General features: G+C 40.5%; 2 protein-coding genes across 2 annotated transcripts; one reads left to right on the forward strand and one right to left on the reverse strand.

The window, feature by feature from the left end:
• The first annotated feature begins 870 nt into the window (after positions 1-870).
• prodh2 (proline dehydrogenase 2) lies at positions 871-7,896 on the forward strand. Its single transcript, XM_039788111.1, has 10 exons — positions 871-1,128; positions 2,067-2,257; positions 2,666-2,786; positions 3,154-3,225; positions 3,362-3,442; positions 3,645-3,788; positions 3,896-4,062; positions 4,325-4,435; positions 5,886-5,974; positions 6,183-7,896. The coding sequence occupies exons 1-10, from the start codon at positions 898-900 to the stop codon at positions 6,356-6,358; spliced, it is 1,383 nt and encodes a 460-aa protein (XP_039644045.1). The 5' UTR covers positions 871-897; the 3' UTR covers positions 6,359-7,896.
• On the reverse strand, positions 7,778-17,283 carry eif3c (eukaryotic translation initiation factor 3, subunit C). The gene is made up of 23 exons (XM_039788048.1): positions 17,134-17,283; positions 16,194-16,311; positions 16,039-16,104; positions 15,757-15,946; positions 15,541-15,666; positions 15,154-15,205; positions 14,626-14,741; positions 14,384-14,511; positions 13,876-14,029; positions 13,548-13,651; positions 13,027-13,168; positions 12,636-12,761; positions 12,310-12,403; positions 11,974-12,161; positions 11,464-11,688; positions 11,186-11,377; positions 10,543-10,714; positions 10,290-10,449; positions 10,072-10,137; positions 9,777-9,864; positions 9,459-9,624; positions 9,193-9,234; positions 7,778-8,220 (listed from the first exon to the last, which is right to left on the reverse strand). The coding sequence occupies exons 2-23, from the start codon at positions 16,289-16,291 to the stop codon at positions 8,138-8,140; spliced, it is 2,778 nt and encodes a 925-aa protein (XP_039643982.1). The 5' UTR covers positions 16,292-16,311; positions 17,134-17,283; the 3' UTR covers positions 7,778-8,137.
• Positions 17,284-18,802: the final 1,519 nt, after the last annotated feature.

Below are 18,802 nucleotides of genomic sequence, written 5' to 3' on the forward strand. Positions count from 1 at the left end.
CATTTAAGAGGTATGATTGCTTGGTCTATTTGATTAAATATCCAAGAGTGCCTCCTTGTTGATTTAATTGGTTGGTCCATCTGAAAGGTCTGAGTGAGCTGTGTGTGACATTAGAGGGGTTTCTGTCAGGTCAGAGATATGTGACAAGGATGGTGGCAGGTGGTTAATCATTTCCACTCCTGGCTGCTTTGCTTGGTCTTTTGGAAGAAAAAAAAATAAGTTTAAACTGAACCCCCCTCAGAATATAACTGACTTGTCTGATAAAGAGTCCTTAATTTAATGTTGGGATTTTGAATGTGCATTAACAAAAGCTTGCACTGGTAAAAAGGCAACATTACTGTAGGTAAAATTATAAATGCAACAAGTTGAATTCTGCTACTTGACCCACTTTGATTGCACTACTATCTGAATGCCTAAAATTGCCTTTTAAAGCCACATTTATTCCAAAGCTTCTAGCAAAAAAAGCCAGATCCAACATGACTAATGTTTTAATACGCGACAAAGCAAGCTTTTAATGTCCATTTAGTTTAAAGTCAAACTGAAGGAACACTTGTGGGTTGATGCTAAGGGTCAACTTGATGTTTACTTAAATTTAGTCACTTATTAACCAGTGAGTAAGCCAACAGATGATGAATTTTACTGGTCTACACTGAGACCCTCAAATCGCACCTGCTTAGCTTTCCATCATTTAGAACTTCCATAAGTAACTTTTGGGAAGGAGGGTAAGATGTTTCTACTGACTTTTGTGATTGTATTGTCAATTTCAGACACATTTGGTACTTTTGGAGTTGCCTAACAGACACCTCAAAATTACAACAAAGGAAGATTCATACAAACACACAAACACACAAGCAGTGTCAGTGACATACAAACACACACATACACACTTTTCCAGGGATGATGATGTGCTCTCGCTTGCGTCCCTCACTCCCTCGCCTCTTGCCGCTGAGGCTGATGGGTACTGGGACCTCCAAGACGGTGGCAGTCAAGCAGCCCGACCTTCTTTCAGCGTCTCTGGCCTTTGAGGATCCCAGTGCCTTCAGGGTGAAGAGTTTGGGTGAGCTGCTCCGTGCTCTGGGCATCTTCCGCCTCTGCTCCTTCCCTGTGCTTGTCAACAACAGCGGGAAGGTAAGACTTGAGTTTGCCACTTGTCATTATTATTTGGAGTAAAATGAGATGAATAAGATTGACGAGTGCTGGGATAAAAAGAGTGAGTGAGGCATGGAGAGAGAGATCTTAATCTTTTCTTGATCAATCTTTGACACTCTAATGTTGCACACTATGAATGTACTAAATAAGTGCTTCTGTGAAGTGGTGGAGGAAGTATTTATATAGGTTACTGAAGTAAAAGTAATAAATAATAAAAGTAATACCACGCTGTAAAAATACCTACAAGTAAAGGTCCTGCATTGCAAATGTTACTTAAGTAAAAGCATGATTGTATAATCAGGAAAATGTAAAGTATTTAAAGTAAAAGTATCAATGCAGAAAAACAGCCCCTGTGACTGTTATACTATTATATCATTAGATTATTATTACTGGTGCAATAATGTAAAAGCAGGATTTTACTTTTGTAGTTGGTTGATGTGGAGCTAATTGTGTTAAACTATTTTAGTATAGGACAGCAGCTAATAATTATTTTCATTATGGAATAATATGCTGATTATTTTCTCGATTAATCGATTGTTTGGTTTGTAAAAAATCTGAAAATAGTGAGAAATGCCATCACAAGTTCTGAGCCCAAAGCTTCAATTTCACAATGCTTGTTCCAACCAACCAACGGCACAGAATAAAAAAGTATTGTAGATAAATTAAAATAGTTCAAAAGAAACAGCAGATAATCGTCACATCTGTGAAGCTGGAAACATGAAATATTTTGCATTTAAAATGACTTAAATAAGAAGGAGAAAGTGGCATGAAAAGACTCAAGTAAAGTACAAGTACCTCAAAATTGTAAATCTACTTAGTTACATACCACCACTGCGTCTGTGTCACCTAATGAATCACTTTCCTCCTCTCCATCATTCTTCTTCACCTTATCTGTCCACTTAACCTTCTTCTTTCAGCTGATGTCGGTAGCACGCACACTCCTGGGCAGAAGGGGGTTTTCCTTGCTGCTGCGGCCCACCGTCTATGCCCAGTTTGTGGCTGGAGAGAATGAGAGTGAGATTTCTCAGTCCATGGAGAAGCTGAGCATGCTGGGACTGAGGCCAATGCTGGCCGTACCAATCGAGGAGGATCTGGGAGAGAGCACGGGGTACGACAAATTGTTAATAACTCAGTGTGCTCGGGCTTGACAAAACAGCAAATTGCAACCACCACATAAAAATGTGGGGAAAAACAAACCACACATCAACATTTCACAAATTTAACTGGACATTATAATTGGAAATGGATGATTTTGCTCAAAGAGAACTAGAGGATAGAAAAAACAGTGGAGGTGCACTGTTTTTTCTTCAGTAAAGTGGACAGATAAGGTGAAGAAGAATGACGGACAGTACAAAATTTCACAAATTTAACTGGACATTATAATTGGAAATGGATGATTTTGCTCAAAGAGAACTAGAGGATAGAAAAAACAGTGCACACTGATTTTGTTCACATTAATGTGATTGAACATGGCCTAAGTGAATTACCGTACATTATGGCTTTTTGTCACCACCAGAGAGAAGAGATATGACAACAACATGGAGGCCATGTTGGAATGTGTGCAAATATCCCACAGCAAGGCCTGGAGCAAAGAACAAAAAAACCAAAAAAAAAACCCCCCCCCCCCCCCCCCCGGTGTTTAAAAAAAAAAACCCCCAACCAAAAAATTTTTTAAAAAAACCCCCCCCCCTCAAAAAAAAAAAAAAAAAAAAAAAAAAAAATAAAAAAAAAAAAAAAAAAAAAAAAACCAATTCAATAGGCCATCTATTCAATATTACATTTGTTTGGTACAACAATTACTTTTCTGAGCATTTGAGTTACAAGGCAAACCATTGGGGAAATTCCCAGGTTTTTGAGGTCAAACAGTAGCTGATTTGTTCAAATGCGTGGGAAAAAAAGATAAGAATACACTTTTTAGTGTTTTATCTATCCACGGCTGTTCCAGTTTGTTCTCGAATTTTGTGTTTTTCTTCTTACTGACGGGTCCGTACTGCTTGTATAAAGGTGAAACTCACGACCCTCATGGCAGAGCAACCATATGACCTGAATCTTCTTGTCAGAGCTATGGATGGAGAGGTACATCAAAATAACAGTTTGTCAGATGTGTTCCCTTTCCCCAGTTTATACATACGTTTACAGTTTTGATTAGGGTGATTCTGTTTAATTAAATGTTTAATGACCTCTGTCCTTTGCCTGAAACTGCCTCTTTCAGTCAATCAACTTCCCTGGTTTAGATGACAGGGAAGTTGCCCATTTCCTCTGTGGCCTGCAGAGACTCAACAAAATAGCAGAGGTATGTGAAGGGCATTTATTGCATGGGAGAACTGCATCAAAGTGATATTGTTATGTGAATTGAATTTGAACACTTCATTTATTGTGACTATTTATTTTTGCGCTCCAAGGCTTCACTGTGTCTGGTTTTAATGTGTTAATCTTAATAAGGGAAGTTACACTTTTATTTTAAAGATCGACTGTGCTCTTTTTTTTTTTTTAAGGCAAGTGTAAACAAAGTCAGAGTCCTGGTTGATGCAGAGTACACCTACATGAACCCCGCCCTCTCTCTTGTCACCATGGCGATGATGAAGAAGTTTAACAAAGATGGCACGTGGATTTGGAACACATATCAGTGTTACCTAAAGGCAAATATCTTAAATTCTCTTTTAATTTTTTTTAAAACAAGAAATTGTACATACCTTTCAATTTGCGTATTTTCTTAAAAAGGAGACATCCCATTTTTCTCTTTCAGGAGTCCAGGTCTCTCCTGTTAGAAGCTCTGCACCTGTCCAACAATGAGGGTTTCTGTCTGGGGGTCAAGCTGGTACGAGGAGCCTACATGGACAAAGAGAGGAAGTTGGCAGAGAAAGAGGGTCGTCAGGACCCGGTCCACCAGTGCTGGGAGGACACCAATGACAGGTGGATAAGAGGCAGCGGCCATTAATCACAACCAGGCATCCCAAATGCATCCCAGATAATGCCAACACTACATAAAACTGAGTCCAACACTTGGTAAATGTTACTAATGCACCTGAATTTATGCTAAAAAGCTTTTTATCTGGATTAAAATCAACTCAAGTGCATTAGCTGTGTCTGTTGCATATCGTAAACTTGGGCTGATCATTTCTGGCAGTGAACTTGACTCCTTACACATTTCATCTGTTTATTTGTGCTTGTGCAGTTATAACAGCTCGCTGGATGTGATGCTGGAAGCCATTTCCCAGAAACCCGAGCGCTACAGGATCATAGTCGCCACTCATAACGAGGAGTCAGTGAGACGAGCCGCCAAACGGTTAGACCCTGACAGAGCTAAGCTTGCTTGGAGAGCTTTCTTTTCTTTCTTGAACGACTTTCTACTCAATAAATTGGTGTTGAATGGTGAACAAATGCCAAGGAAAAGTAAACAGAACAGTAGACAGAAAATACAGAGAAGCTCCCGGGAGCTATTGTGACTACGCTAGCGGTTAGTTCGCCAGCTACAGCAGTTCACCACTAGCCCTGCGACAGTGAGTATCACAAAGCTTCTAGTCTCGCATTGCCAGACTCTCCTCCACAGCACTGTGAAAGAGGGTCTGGCAAGTCCACACAGCAATCCGGGATGGGAGAAAAACATGCTCTTGTTTATTGCCATTTCTTTAAACCAATCACAATCATCTTGGGAGGTAGATAGTCTAGCTAGCTGTCTGGATTTACCCTGCAGAGATCTGAGGAGCAGTTAACCATAGTCCTCATAAATAACCAGAGTTTCAAAATTACAACAAAAAGAAAGTGGAAGGTAACGGGACATCCGAAAACGGTGACATCGGTGGAACATCGTGGATATAGACTAACCTCCACTAAAGATAGAGCATTTCAAGCATCGTCAATGGTATGAAACAGTACACACTTCCTGTCTCCTAAAAAGGCGTGGCCTCGTTTGAAAGTGTAGTGAACGTCATGTGGATGAATGAAAAGTTATGTTTGAATAATTTATTAATATGTTCTTTTGCTAACGTTAGATATGTACACAGCTAAAAGACATATTTAGCATCACGGAGATTAGTTTTGTTTGGGCGTTCACGAACGTTAGCTGACGGTAGCTTCTCTGTGTTGCCAGATCTCGGGAGAGTTTGGTCCTGAGACAGAAACAGGTCTCAAACAAAGCTAATTTTCTCCTGATGTTTCCTTCTGAAAAATGCTATTTTTGTGTCAGAATGTTCTAGAGATATGTAGTTTGTGAGAAATGGGTCCAATATCTACTTTGGTGACTATGGAGTCGAAAGGATCGCTCATAATCTGTGTTCACGTTCACTTCTCCCACTGGAATCAATACACTCAGACCTGCCGCTAGTCTCCTAAAGAGGCGTGGCAGTGGTGGTGCCCACATGAGACAGATACAGGAAACTACCTCAAGTTGGGCCGTCTCGGTTCTATATGTCAATGGTTCTAAAACGTCTCTGCCTCCACATAATACACCTGAATCTTGAACCAAACTGTTCAAGTTGCATTGTGGGTAATGTAGGCGACAGGCTTTGGCAAGTAAGAATAATGTAAAAAATACTCTCTGTATCGCTTGATTCTCTTTTTAACTGTACATTGTGAGTGCTACAATGTTATTATAGGAGTGCAATGCTAAATCAATGGAGTACACTTTTTAGCATTTCACGACCTCTCAAATGTATCCTGCAACCTCTAGTGGGGGTCTCGAGCGCCAGGTTGAGTACTGCAGTTCATGATATAGCTATTGTGTATATCATCTTCAGGATGGAAGAGTTGGGGATAGACAATGATGGAGGCTCAGTATGTTTCGGCCAGCTGCTGGGCATGTGTGATCATGTCTCCCTTACACTGGGTGAGCTGTGCCTCAACTGGCATTCTTTACATTTACATTTTCTGCAAGAGGTCCAGAGTCTTTTACATCTATAGTTTGATGCGACACATGGCTGAACTTGCAAACCTTCAGTGGTAGGACAGCAGCTCTGGCTGGCCAACCTCTCTTCATGTAAACCACGATGTGCAAGATTTAGATACTAAAACCCTTGCTCTCCTCTTCCTTGCAGCTAAGGAGGGTTATGTTGTATACAAGTCAGTGCCATACGGCTCAGTGGACGACACGCTCCCATACCTTGTGCGTAGGGCTCAGGAGAACCGCACCGTGTTGCAGGGAATCCGTAAAGAGAGGGACCTACTGAGGCAAGAGCTCTACAGGAGACTGAGTCTGAGGAGAGGCAGCTAATAGGCCACCGGCACAGAGGGGAAATAGAGAAGAGGCATTGGTGCTGAACCACTGGACACATTCATGTTAAGGTTCCCAATCAGGGAACGATGGAGCAATAAGAAAGCAACATGGAAACACAGTTGGCCATTTGAATAAAAGGATGTAAAAATCCATGCCCACTCACCTATTTCTTAAGTTGTTATGAAAGCCATAACCTACTGTATGCCGATGAAGAATTAGTGAATTTAAATTAAACATGACAACTTGCAATAGTTGTAATCAAAATGACTGTGTATGGTTCAACTGAACACTTAATGATTTAATGAAAAATGAGAACAATAAGAGCAACAATGTTAAGTTTGATGGATAATTTGTTCAAATACTAATATCGCTGCTGTACTTTAAAACTGTCAAGGTTTCATAGTACTAAACTACATATATGTATGTATGTAATACTTATTTTCATTTTGACTGCTGGTAAAGTAACAGACCTCTTAACTTCTGGTAAAAGCACTAAAAATATGGGGAAACTTAATTGACTGATCACCTACATTTTACAAAACTATGTCTAAAATGTAACATGTTAGAAATTGCTCTTAAAATCGTAGAAACAGACATTAAAACCTTACATTTACCATTTAGGTTTTCTGCTGTCAAACTCCTCTGTAGCACAAAGTCAATTATCCATGTAATAAACATGTCGGCAAACAACAAAAGCTGCTTTTTCACAGTGTTGAAGCAACAAATAATTAGGAACAAGAGAATATGACAGTGAAGGTAACTCAGTAATCAAGTCTAATATTTGCTTAGTCTTTGCCAGAGTCTGACTGGCTGATCTGACCTAGGAATATCACTATCACAAAAACATAACTAGTAAAGTAAAAGCCATTTCAAACAAGAGATAATCCAAAGCATTCTGGGTTCCAAGTATGATAAACAGTCTGTAATATTACAAGGCTCACGCAAACACATTTTGGGTGAAAGCCTTTAACTGGGTGTTGGCAGCATTGAGAGAATCAGTTATTACCATGTGTAGTTTTATAATGTCTGGCTATGGAATATTCCTCATTGCCAACTCTTATAGTATATTTATGTTAAGGAATTGGATAGGTTTTCACATTTTGTTCATTAAGCAAAAGCGGTTTTCTCTTGAATCGCCTAAAAATCTCTTCCTTTAAATCAGCTTCATTGTTTTGAAAAATATTATCCTGACATCAAGAATCAGGATGTGATCCCAGGGAGCAGCTCCTGAGTTTCTAACATGTAGAAAACCAGATATGTTAAGGTTATGGAAGAAGACCCATGTCAGAAGGACACCTTTCTGTTCTCTGCTACTTGATTTTCAGCGTTTACATTATCTGATTTTGTTTCATGCTTTGATTTAGCCTGAATTGAATTTATATTAAAACAAATAAAACAAGAAGACAACATAAAACATGCAGTTTCATTGTTGTTTATTTGAGAAGTGGGTCAACAATACTTGACATGTCTGTCACCCGACTGTACTGCCACAAGCCAGCAACACTGTAATGCCGTTTATACAAATTTTCAATTGGCAATACCAACCTTCAAAACTCTCACGTTTATCCAAAGAAGTTGGCCGTAATGAAATACTACACTATGCAGTAGATTTTTGGAAGGGCTTGTACTTCAATGACTTCCAGCTGTTTTTATTCAAATGAAGGAGAACAGCACACAGCCAAATGTCAAGCACACAAACTCAGGTTGTTGTTGTTGTTGTTGTTACGGAATGAAGACCAGTTCAGGTTCAGAGACTGAAAACCACATTCAATAAGCTCAGTAGTTGCTTTGGTGGTTTTGGTTTCTGTAACCACCTCGATTGTAGCCTCCCTTATTCTGCTGGTATCCACCTTTCTGATCTGTGAACATGCAAAGAGGAAAACATGATTATCTACGAGCATCCACATGGCAGGATTTAATCAAAGAGCGAGAAGAAAATAGTTCCAACGTCCCTGTCGCTGACCCTTCAAAAGTGCAACCGATGAGAGAACAGAACAAACGGATTCTTGACCAACCTAAAATATGATTCCAAACCATTTGTGCAGTTTTTTCGTCACCATTTGATTTCAATGGCAATTGCCAGGGCATTCTTTTGAATTAAACTCATACACATCGTACAATTTAACCATATGCTGTAAATAAAGTGAATAAAATATATATTTTTTAAATGAACTTTCATAAAATAAGTCTATGGGTTTATTTCACATAAAACGGCCTGACTGCAGCTGTCGTCGTTGCCCAGCAATGGAAAATTGCTTCCTTTGGACTCTTCAATGACGTATACTCGTGCTGGGCTTTGCCTCTTCTTATCTTGTGTAGGCGTCTAAACGGGCATTCATACCAAAAAAAAGGGTGGTGTGGTGGGGGGAGTGTCAATGTGACGTCCTGTGGTGTTCTTAAACACCAAACAAAGCACAAGTAGACTTTATAATTTCACAATTACTGGTTTTGTCAGATCGTTTATAGATTTTGACATTTACAACTGCACTTGAAGGCAGCTGTATTTCACAGGAGAGAGAGAGAGAAAGAAAAGAGACGAGCGAGACATAGCGAGTGCTCTGTTGAAGAAACAGGCAGTGATGGGAGCAGTCTGAACGCGGCCTAAGAACTAGTTCTGTTCGGCCATAACCTGACCATTACCCTTAACCTAACATTTTAATGCCTTACATGTTAGTTACTGATTAAATACAAAACAAACTCAGTCACCAACATAGTTAAAAGTGGCAATGATAAAGCACACATCCTCTGAAAAAGATCAGAGGCATATAGGCTTGGTCAGAAATGTTATTTTTTTTGTATCCAAAGTTCAATCTCAGTGTGACTTAACATACCTCTGTTGTAAGATTTGTTCTGTTGGTAGCCACCTTTCTGATCTGTAATGCAAAACACAACCGATTATCATCATTTCCAAGAAAGCCCTTTTCCACCTATAATAATACCAAAGAGAGCATGAGAGATGTTCCAGGAATGTAACAAGCTATAGCATTGGACAAGTACTTTAATGTGATTGAAGGTCATTGACAAACAGTCCGTAAACAACATGCAAAAACATATATGGTATATATTGCATAGAGTGAAGCATGTTGTCCAAACCCACCTCTGTTGAAGTAGCCTCCATAGACACCTTGCTTGAGGTCGAAGACGCGCTCGTTATTCTCCACCAAGCTGCCAAGTTTCTCAGCCAGCTGCAGGGCCATGTTCTGCAGGGAGGTGGGCTCTGTGCGGTGCATTACAACCGTCTGTGTGGGCTGGTCCAGTGACGCCTGTTGGCAAGAGGACAGAAAACATTTACAACACTTTAATTCAGAAACAAAACCATGTGAATGTTAAGATGAAACAGAAATTCTACAACATTATGTTCCAGCTACACGGATTAAAATTCACTCCAACAGAACAGAGAAGCCATGAAACTTACCATCAGCTCCTCGTTGATGATCATCTTGCTGATGATGCTGTGAACTGTGGGTATCTCCAACTCAAACATCTCAGATAGTGTCCCCATGCTGGAGGACAGATATATTTAAAACAAAAAATAGATTATGTTCCCCCTAAAGATTCTCGTATTGAGATACAACTGAGCTTAGCTTGATCTTTAGTGGTCGGCATTGACACTCATAGGCGGAGTGGATACAAACTGAGGCTTCACCCGAAAGCTAAAAACATACAAACCAGTGCTTTAGTAGTGACTGGCACTAGTATTTTGTGCTTACCTGATGGAGTCATATACACTGCTGTATGTGAACAGATAAGTCCTCAGTGACTCCTCCTGGATCTTCCTATAAATAAAAAAGCAAACTAGGTTTAAATTCCCTTAAATCATTCAAACATAACTTGTCACACCATCTTAATCACAGCAGCAACTTGACAAAATAAAATGATGAACATTTGAAAATAAATTAACCGATGAATAAGAATGGTGTATGCTAACCTGACAAGCATCTCGCGTACTCGCTGCGTCTCAGGAAACAGGTCCCAGACTTTACTGTTCATCTTCTCATTGATGATGAATGAGTGGCAGGTACGCCAGTCTCCCATCTTCATGGCCTTACTGGCTGCCACCACGTGCTCCCTCATGCTCTCTGGGGGTCCTGGAGGACAAAGAGAGCTACAGTTATCCTCTCTGGATTTTCGGAGGATTAAACATCCTGATGTACAGAGTTGTTAGGGGACATGTTGCGTACCCAGCAGTGGCTGTCTCTCTCCCACCCTGAGCTGGTGATGGAACTGCTTGCTGATCATCCTGCGGCGGGCGTCAAACTCATGGGCGGCCATGTAGGGAATTTCCAGCAGCATGGCTGACACCAGGTACACACACTCCAGCAGCTCCAGGTTGATGTGCATGTGGAATGGCACCTGTGAGGGAGGTCCAAGCATTGTTATGTAGTCAGGTTCTGTACAACCTCACATCAAGTCTATTTATTTAGGTTTTTCCAATGTTTGGAAAACAATACTAGCTAATGTTAACCTCATGGTGGCACCAAACAAACAAACAAACAAACAAGTCATTAAGATTCATCATCTGGGGACAATGATGTCATGGAAATCCATCCAGTAGTTGAGATATTTCAGTCTGAACCAAAGTGGCAGACCCAATGACAAGCTGATATTGCCACCCTGGAGCCATGCCACTAAGATGGCTAAAATGCAGTGATTTCGCCCCAAATGGCTCGCATGCTCCTGTGTATAGTATGATCAAAGTCTGACAAAAATGGTTCTCAAAGAGGTCCTCTGTCACATCAAACTTAAGTAACACCCAACAGGTTATCAACAAGAAAAAAACTTGCATAATCTTGGTCATGCGTTTACTGCCTATGTAGGACTTACCTGTCTTCTCTTTTCAATCTTCTCTTGCTCTGCGTTCCTCTCCTGCATGTTCCTCATGAGCAAACCCTGGCCCAGGAGCTCCTTGGCACGGCCAGAGGACTGGATGTCCAACAGGGCATTGTGGGCATCTTTGATCATGCCCTGCCTAAATGCACAAATTCCAAGTTGGACCATGGTTCTGTTGTACAGGATCTAGACAAGAGAGAGAAAATAGGTACTTAAACACAAAGCTACACAAGAGAACAACTTTGACCCCTAAATGAATACCGTCTACCTACCTGTACGGGCGGGTCAGCATGCTGGATGTTGTCCTGCAGGTGGCTCATCAGCATCAGGTCGCGGGCCTGGTACCAGCGTGAATGCAGAGCGTGGTGGTAGATGTGGCAGAGAATAGCGCAGGTACGGATACGGTCGGTGCGATCCTTGGCGTAGATGAACTTGCAGAGACGGTCCATGATCACAGCGCTGTCCTCCCCCTCGCTCTCCTCCTGGTCCTGCTCGGACTAAACGACAGCAGAGAATCACAATTTAGCACATCACACTCCTAAATACATTCACAGAGGCCGCTGCTCAGCTCATGGCAAGACACTGTATCCATATTAACACACTCAAATCTATCTTTATACCCTAACCCTGATTGTTCTGTATTTAGATATAGTATATAAAAAATAAATCACTTCTTACATTGATAATCTGTTGTCAGTTAGAAAAATAAACTTGATTCTCTTTCTTGCTAATACAGTGAGGTGTCTTTCACACAGGCTGTACCACTCCAGTGCTTTTCTCACCTTGGTCTCTCCCTGAAGGCCCAGGCTGCGCCGGTGAGCCTTATAGTCAAACTTGTAGTAGGTGTGCATGATTCTGCGTAGGTAGATGCGGCAAATCTCCTCTGTGCTGCCCTTGGTCTCCATGTAGTCGAGCAGCCGGTCAATGATGCCACAAACGTGTCCCTCATCTTTCAGATTGTCAACATATTCTGCAGAAGAGAGCAATGAGCATGATGCAGAAACACACTTCAGGGATTCTTGCAATGTCATTTTCCAGTACTACTACGATTTTCCTTTCACATCTAAAACTATAATACAATAAAAAAGAATTTGAGTCTTTTTTCTGGTATAGCTCACCTTGTGAGTGGGGATCAGTGTTCTGCATTATCTTGGTAAACTCTTCATCCATCCTCTCTACCAGCGTTAAGATGCACCCACGCACCCTGAATGGCTGTATGCAAAAGGTTAAGTATTTCCATGTTAGCTAAAGACATACAAATGATGATGCTTCCATTAATTCCATATAAAATAAAGCAGACAAACCCCATAATATACAACACATATCATACATGTACAGACACAAAGACATGGTAGCTGGGACTCAGTTTTGGGATGGTCTGCACATCAGCCAGGACAAACTGCCACCTGAAAATACCAGAAATCTGAAGATGGAGATGGGATACCTGGTCTGAGATGGCCAGACTCTCACTGTCCTCGGCGATGTTCTCCCCAATGAAGATGTTGTTGTGCTCAAAGAGGATGTCCAGCAGCTCATCTATACAGTCCAGGCACTTTTTCCACATATCGGGCTAAAGGGAAACCAAGTCAGAAAGATTCAATTAAAGGTAAACCTATTTGTCTACATTTATGTCTACATAATGTTTGTGCTGTTTCATTGTCTGATCATTTATAACATCAAATAGTACAGGACATCATAATGGCTCAGTTATATCCATATATAAACATGCATATTGGGACTTTATTTTGTTTTGTTCAAATTCCTAACTTTTCCAAGTACAAACTCTTGACTTTAACAGAAATGGTAACAGAACAAAGAAAAAACGTTGCTCCTACCTTCATGAAGGCTGCCAAGTTGGGGTTGTAGTCATACAGGGAGGCAATGATGTTGAACTTAATCTTGACCAGGATACCTTGGCCCAAGTTATTCTCACCAGCAATTGTTGCCAGAGAATGGAGCAGTTCAATCTGGGCAGCCCTGTCAAAGAAAGAAAAAAGGAGTGGAGATTAGATCAGAGTGTATATACTGTATATCTGCACTGAGAAACATTATACTTTAAGTGAGACAAGTACAAAACATTTTAATAATACTTACAAGGAACAATAGAATTGTGAGAGTAAATAAGAGGTTCCATAAAATGTTTCTCTACGCAACTTATTTATTCAGTGTTTCCCACACACAGACTATGTTGTCGTCCCCCCTGCGCCACAAATTGCTTTCTAATCTGTGGGAAACACGGTTATTGGATATCACTTTACAAGACACATGCACTTCTGATTTAAAGATTATTATTAGGAACAATATGTGCAGTCCTATTTTCTATTAAGTGGAGCTTTAGTGAATGATGCTGTGTTACCTGTCAGTGCCCTTTTTGCCCCTTGCTTGCAGAATCTCATTCAGCTTCTTCACCACCACGGGGACGTTGATTTCTGTGCCCTTGGCAAACATCTTGGGCTTTTCCTGACAGATTAAATACACAACATAACATAATTAATTACAATATTTGTTGACTGACACAGTTACAATTTTTTTCTGGGCTTGGCGTAAAAGTGTGCTAAAACATAATATGGCATTGTGGCAAAGACAAATATGGATGAGTGCACCATCTATAGTTCCATCTTGTTTCAGCAGCAGCAATCATGATAGCAGTACAGCTAAAAAGAAGTTTATCATGATCTCTTTACCTTGACCATAGGGGCGCCTCCCTTCACCTTCTCCCAGCCTCCCTCAACCTCCTCTCCTCCCTCCTCCTCAGCCTCCTCCTCTAGCCGCTCTTTCTTCTTGGGCTTCTTCTTCTTTGAGACTCTCTTTTCGCCAGACTTCTCACCCTCCTGGGTCCTGAGGACAGACAGTGTGTGGTGGTAAGAATACATAATGGACTTTCTTTGACTTACATCTAGGGTAACAGCTTACTTATTTTTCATTATGAGTTATTTTAAAATTATTAATTTCCATTAAATTCTTGGTGAAAAGCAAGGAAAAAAGCTTTGAGGATATGTAACAAACTATATTGAGCGATTCCTTTTTTGTTGTAAAACAAATCCATACTCAGCACTACATAATTTACAAAAGGAGAAAGTATCCATGAAATGTTGCTTTGTGCTGCTGCATCACGTTTTGTTCACATTTAAAAAATGTACCAATACCTTTAGTTGTAAACCTAAAACAAAAGATGCAGAGATGAAGACTCACTTCTTGAGGAAGACCACAGCCAGGGAGCTCTTCCCCTCCCCTTCATCTGAGCTCTCACTGCCACTGTCTACAGTGTCTGAGCCCCAGTCTTCTTCATCATCATCATCATCACTCGAAGAGGACTCCTCCTGTCAAGGGAGAAAAACTAACATATTAGCTCACATTAAATTTAGTTTCTTTGCAGCAGTTTTTATTGTGGTTCTCTCTGTAGTACATTCTAATATGGAAAGCTGGCCTCTTACCCCGGCAGTCTTGAGGAACTTGCTGGCCTCTGGAGCAGCCTCAGGCTTTTTCTTTAAGAAGGCCTTGGCTGACACTCCATCTTCACCTGCCTCTCCCTCGCTATCAGAAGATGAGCCTTGTAGAAAAAAAAAATTAGGATGAATTTTAGAGATGATTGCACTCAATATGACATCTTAACATTCAGATGTTCACCCGTGATCTTGATACAAGCATACTTTTTATGTTTGCAACAGCACTTAGCACAGAATGAAAAAAAAGTTGTGCGTGATGATGAGTATGTGGCAAATACTAGTAAAGTTTCTCTGGGGTAAATGAACACTTTCTATCAGTGACTTTTGGAGGTAATAAAACTAAATGCTGTCAGATGTACGTGCGCTACAGGACTCAGAAGCATCAAACCTTTTCTATATAAACATATTTCACCCAATTACTCTGATGTTGGGATGAACACAGCTGGTTAATTTTCTAGTACATTTTACAGAAATATTGTGATTTAACACAAAAACATGCATAAAGAGCAAGCTTACCAGAACCTCCTGCCTCCTTCTCCTCCTCTTCATCAGCGGACTCCTGTGGGTTCTAACAGAGAGAGAGAAGACATTGAGATTTTAGGTTTCTTTGTTTATCCAGGCTGCTACCAGATCCACTTTCAGTGACACACATTCACACACGGAAGCTGCCCAGTACAGCCAGTCTGATCTAGGGGCCACTGAGCAGCTCGACTGGCACCTATTTGGTGTTAATGCAGAATAGGCAAGTGCTCCTCTTTTACTATATCACACACAGATTCATGTTACGCATAACAGCTTTCCACCTCTGACTTTAATTTAGAAGTGTAGTTAATATCTCTTAACCAGCCATGTTTATGTATATTGTGAAGCACAGAACCACTGACAGAAAGATTCCTAATTTACCTCCTTGTATGCAGCTACTTCTGTTTCGTAATCTCTGTTGTACTTGCGGATCTTCTGACGTAGTGTACTGAGGGCTTTTGCGTTGTTTTTGTTCATCTTCTTCTTGCCCTCTTTGTCCTCCCAAAGCTGGAAATAAAATAATGTTCATTATTTCTATTGCACTGGAAATGTGGGGACTGGGAAATGTATCATGTCAAACTACTCTGGGCTACTGACCTGGTTCAGGTAGTCCTCCAGGTCAGCCAGAAGACGGATATAGAAAGCGGGAACACCCTCTTTGTCCACTATAGTCTTGCTTTTGAGGAAGGCTCGACATAACTGCTCAAACTCCTCTAGACATTTGGCCATGTCACGAATCTTCATAGCATTTCGGATAGTCTTGATGAGGTTGGTCAACTCCTCAAACCTAAAATACAAGAATTAATGCATTCAAAACAATACTTAGATATGACAATGTACAGTTTTTAAAAGACATACTGCTTAAAAAGATACACCAACCTTTTGTCTTTGGCACTGCGCACCACTCTCTTAGTGTCCTCCTCATCATCACTAATAAGCAACGACCTGTGAAAACAATAAGAATGTGTGAGATGACTACAAAAAGTGGAAAGTGAGTCCCGATGATAGGATTTAGTGTAAATTATACTACTGACTGCTTGAAATTTCCTCCGGGTGCTTTAGGGGTGAGCTCATCGGCAGATGAGGACTCCTCTGACTCGCTGTCAGACCCGGTGGCAAAGAAACGAGACATAGCTGAAGGAAGCGGTCAATCTGCGAAGACAAAATAACATTTGTGAGGAAGACATTACAGCCGATTTGTTAACATCTGTGCTATGTTGTAGAAAAACAGTGTAACTTAGCTTCCTATTGTTAAATCAAATCTAAATGAAAACTCAATGTTCTAATACTTAATTCGTTGTGCTCAGGAAGGCAGATAATGTGTCTCAGTTAAAAGGATCTTCCAGTTAAGTAGGTAAATATTTAGTTATCCACTAGTAACTGCTGCTGGGTAACGTCAATGCTGCCCTGCGACAGCATCACACAAGATCTTCCAGATGCTTAACGGGATTACGACTGTGTGTTAAGATACTGACGTAGCTAAACATTGCTTAAAGGTTAATTTAGCTGACTTTGGGATGAGTTCGTTAACTACCGTTAATACAGTTTTTCCCAACAAAAGTCGATGTGGCTGCGTGCAGACGCCGGTATCGTTAGCTAGCAATCTGCGTCTATAACAGTTAACATTACGTGCTATGCAACGACAACCTTCGCTACGCTATCAACGTTAGCTTTGACGGATGGATTTCAAGTTAGCCAATAAAACGAACACCAACCCTTAGTTACAGCTACAAGTCTCACACAATACGTTTTTTCAAAACCCAGAAAACGTAAACACATGCGTAGCCTATTAATTAGCAAGCTAATACTGATGACAATACAACGAGAACACGGGTTGTTGCTAAACTAACGCTAGCTAAGCTAACGCTAGCAACAACCGAGAGAGCACGGGGCCTTCCCGCATGTGCACCCGGTAAACATACTAAAGCGAAGAATAATCACCCATAGTTTAATAAAATGTTGAGACACACTCACCTACGTCTTTGTGAAAGTTACCCTGTGGTGTGTCTGTCTCTTTTGAGTAGTTATAAAATCCAGTTTTGCTGTACAACGGCCACAAGTAAAGGCGTGCTACAGCCTTGCCGGGCACTTGCGTCAGGAAAGGAACCGGAAGTGGGCTGCGGATGCAATATTGCAGTACCGGCGCTGCACAGCGTCAAATATCGAAATAAAAGCATCGGTAGTATGTTCCTGCAGTATCGGAGACTGCATTTCCATGACCCTAGTTTTACGTTTTTGTAAAAAAATTAAAAACTAATTCTACTTTATGTCCAAGTAGCCTACTTTTATAAATAAATACTACTTTTGTTCAAATTCTTTTAGTTTTAATAATAATGAATACGCTTTTATTAACACACACAGGTCCTCCTATACATGCACAAATTGAGAGATGTCAGTGTGGTTGGGTGGGGATGCCTTGCTCAGTGCCAGCTAGCAGTCCACACTCACACATACAGGGACTTAAACCAACAACCGTCCAGTTCCCAACCCAACTCTCTACTGCCACCCCAATCTATTTATTTCACCCAAAAACAAGTAGTTTTTCCCAGTAGTTATAGTTTTAAGTTTAAAAAAAAAATAAAAGCTTGGGTCCTAGAAATTCGTTTTAAAGGTTTATTCCACCCAAATGTGTAACTAGCATAATTAGCTCATTAACAAGTAAGAAAGATCATTTTTATAATTTATTTGGAAACAAACAATTATATCTGCTCCGCAGTGATGGTCGGGGCAGAGCATTTTGAGCAGGAAAAGAAAAAGGCAGTGGATAGAGGAGAAAAATTGCAAAGCCCAAGGAACAGGCCTAATGTTTAAGTAACGATAGGTGTGGCGTTGGTGCATAGGGGATTTGAACTCCAAACCTCCTCTCTGAAAAGCAGTATTAACCTTATTGAGCTACAGCTCCTCTAAGAAACCTGTGTCTCCAATTCCCCAAAGCATAATGCCAGAGAACACAGTGGCATGTTAAGGCTAGACACAAATTAATGAGCTGATCATTTCAGACAGGTGTTTTGATGCAGAGACACTTCTAAAACATGAAGGGTGTGTGCACAGTACAACGCCAGATTAGATATGAGATGGTCACCTTGTTTGTGCTATGGGCTTGAACTCAGAACTGTTGGGTCTGTAGGCAAGCGTTGATCTCAGCATACACAATGACATATTAAGGTTAAGGAAAACCCATTTCAGGATACCCAGCTGTTTTTTGCAACTTGAGACTTGCCCAAATGTTATGCTTCAACTTTGTCTAAATTTTAATTTATATTGAAATAAATAAAAATTGACAATAGGAACACAAAATGTATAGTTTCATTGTTGTAATTGTTTATTGAAGTATAAATCAACAATAATAAAATAAAACAGTTACCCGACTGTACTGCCACAAGCCAGTCACACAGCAAAGCCTTTATTACACACATTTTATATTGGCAATAATAACCTTAAAAACATCCAAAGAAGTTGGCTGTACTGAAAAAGCACAGTATGCAGTAGCTTTGGGAAGGGCTTGTACTGCAATAACTTTAAGCTGTTTTTAAATCAAATAAGTAGAACAGCACACAGCCAAGTGTCAGAAATTCAGGTTGTTATGGAATGAAGACCAGTTCAGCATGGGGGGACGAAAACCACACTCGGTGGTTTTGATTTC

Source organism: Perca fluviatilis, chromosome 21, assembly GCF_010015445.1.
Source record: "Perca fluviatilis chromosome 21, GENO_Pfluv_1.0, whole genome shotgun sequence".
In the NCBI taxonomy this organism is placed as follows: Eukaryota; Metazoa; Chordata; class Actinopteri; order Perciformes; family Percidae; genus Perca; species Perca fluviatilis.

Bases quoted from the DNA above. Each gene is read 5' to 3' on its own strand.
- prodh2 (XM_039788111.1), top strand. From the start codon at position 898: ATGATGATGTGCTCTCGCTTGCGTCCCTCACTCCCTCGCCTCTTGCCG. The intron at 1,129-2,066 runs GTAAGACTTGAG...TTCTTCTTTCAG, and splicing joins TTGTCAACAACAGCGGGAAG to CTGATGTCGGTAGCACGCAC. The intron at 2,258-2,665 runs GTACGACAAATT...TGTCACCACCAG, and splicing joins GATCTGGGAGAGAGCACGGG to AGAGAAGAGATATGACAACA.
- eif3c (XM_039788048.1), bottom strand. From the start codon at position 16,291: ATGTCTCGTTTCTTTGCCACCGGGTCTGACAGCGAGTCAGAGGAGTCC. The intron at 14,742-15,153 runs GTAAGCTTGCTC...TTTTTCTACAAG, and splicing joins GAAGGAGGCAGGAGGTTCTG to GCTCATCTTCTGATAGCGAG. The intron at 13,169-13,547 runs GTAACACAGCAT...TTTCTTTGACAG, and splicing joins GGCAAAAAGGGCACTGACAG to GGCTGCCCAGATTGAACTGC.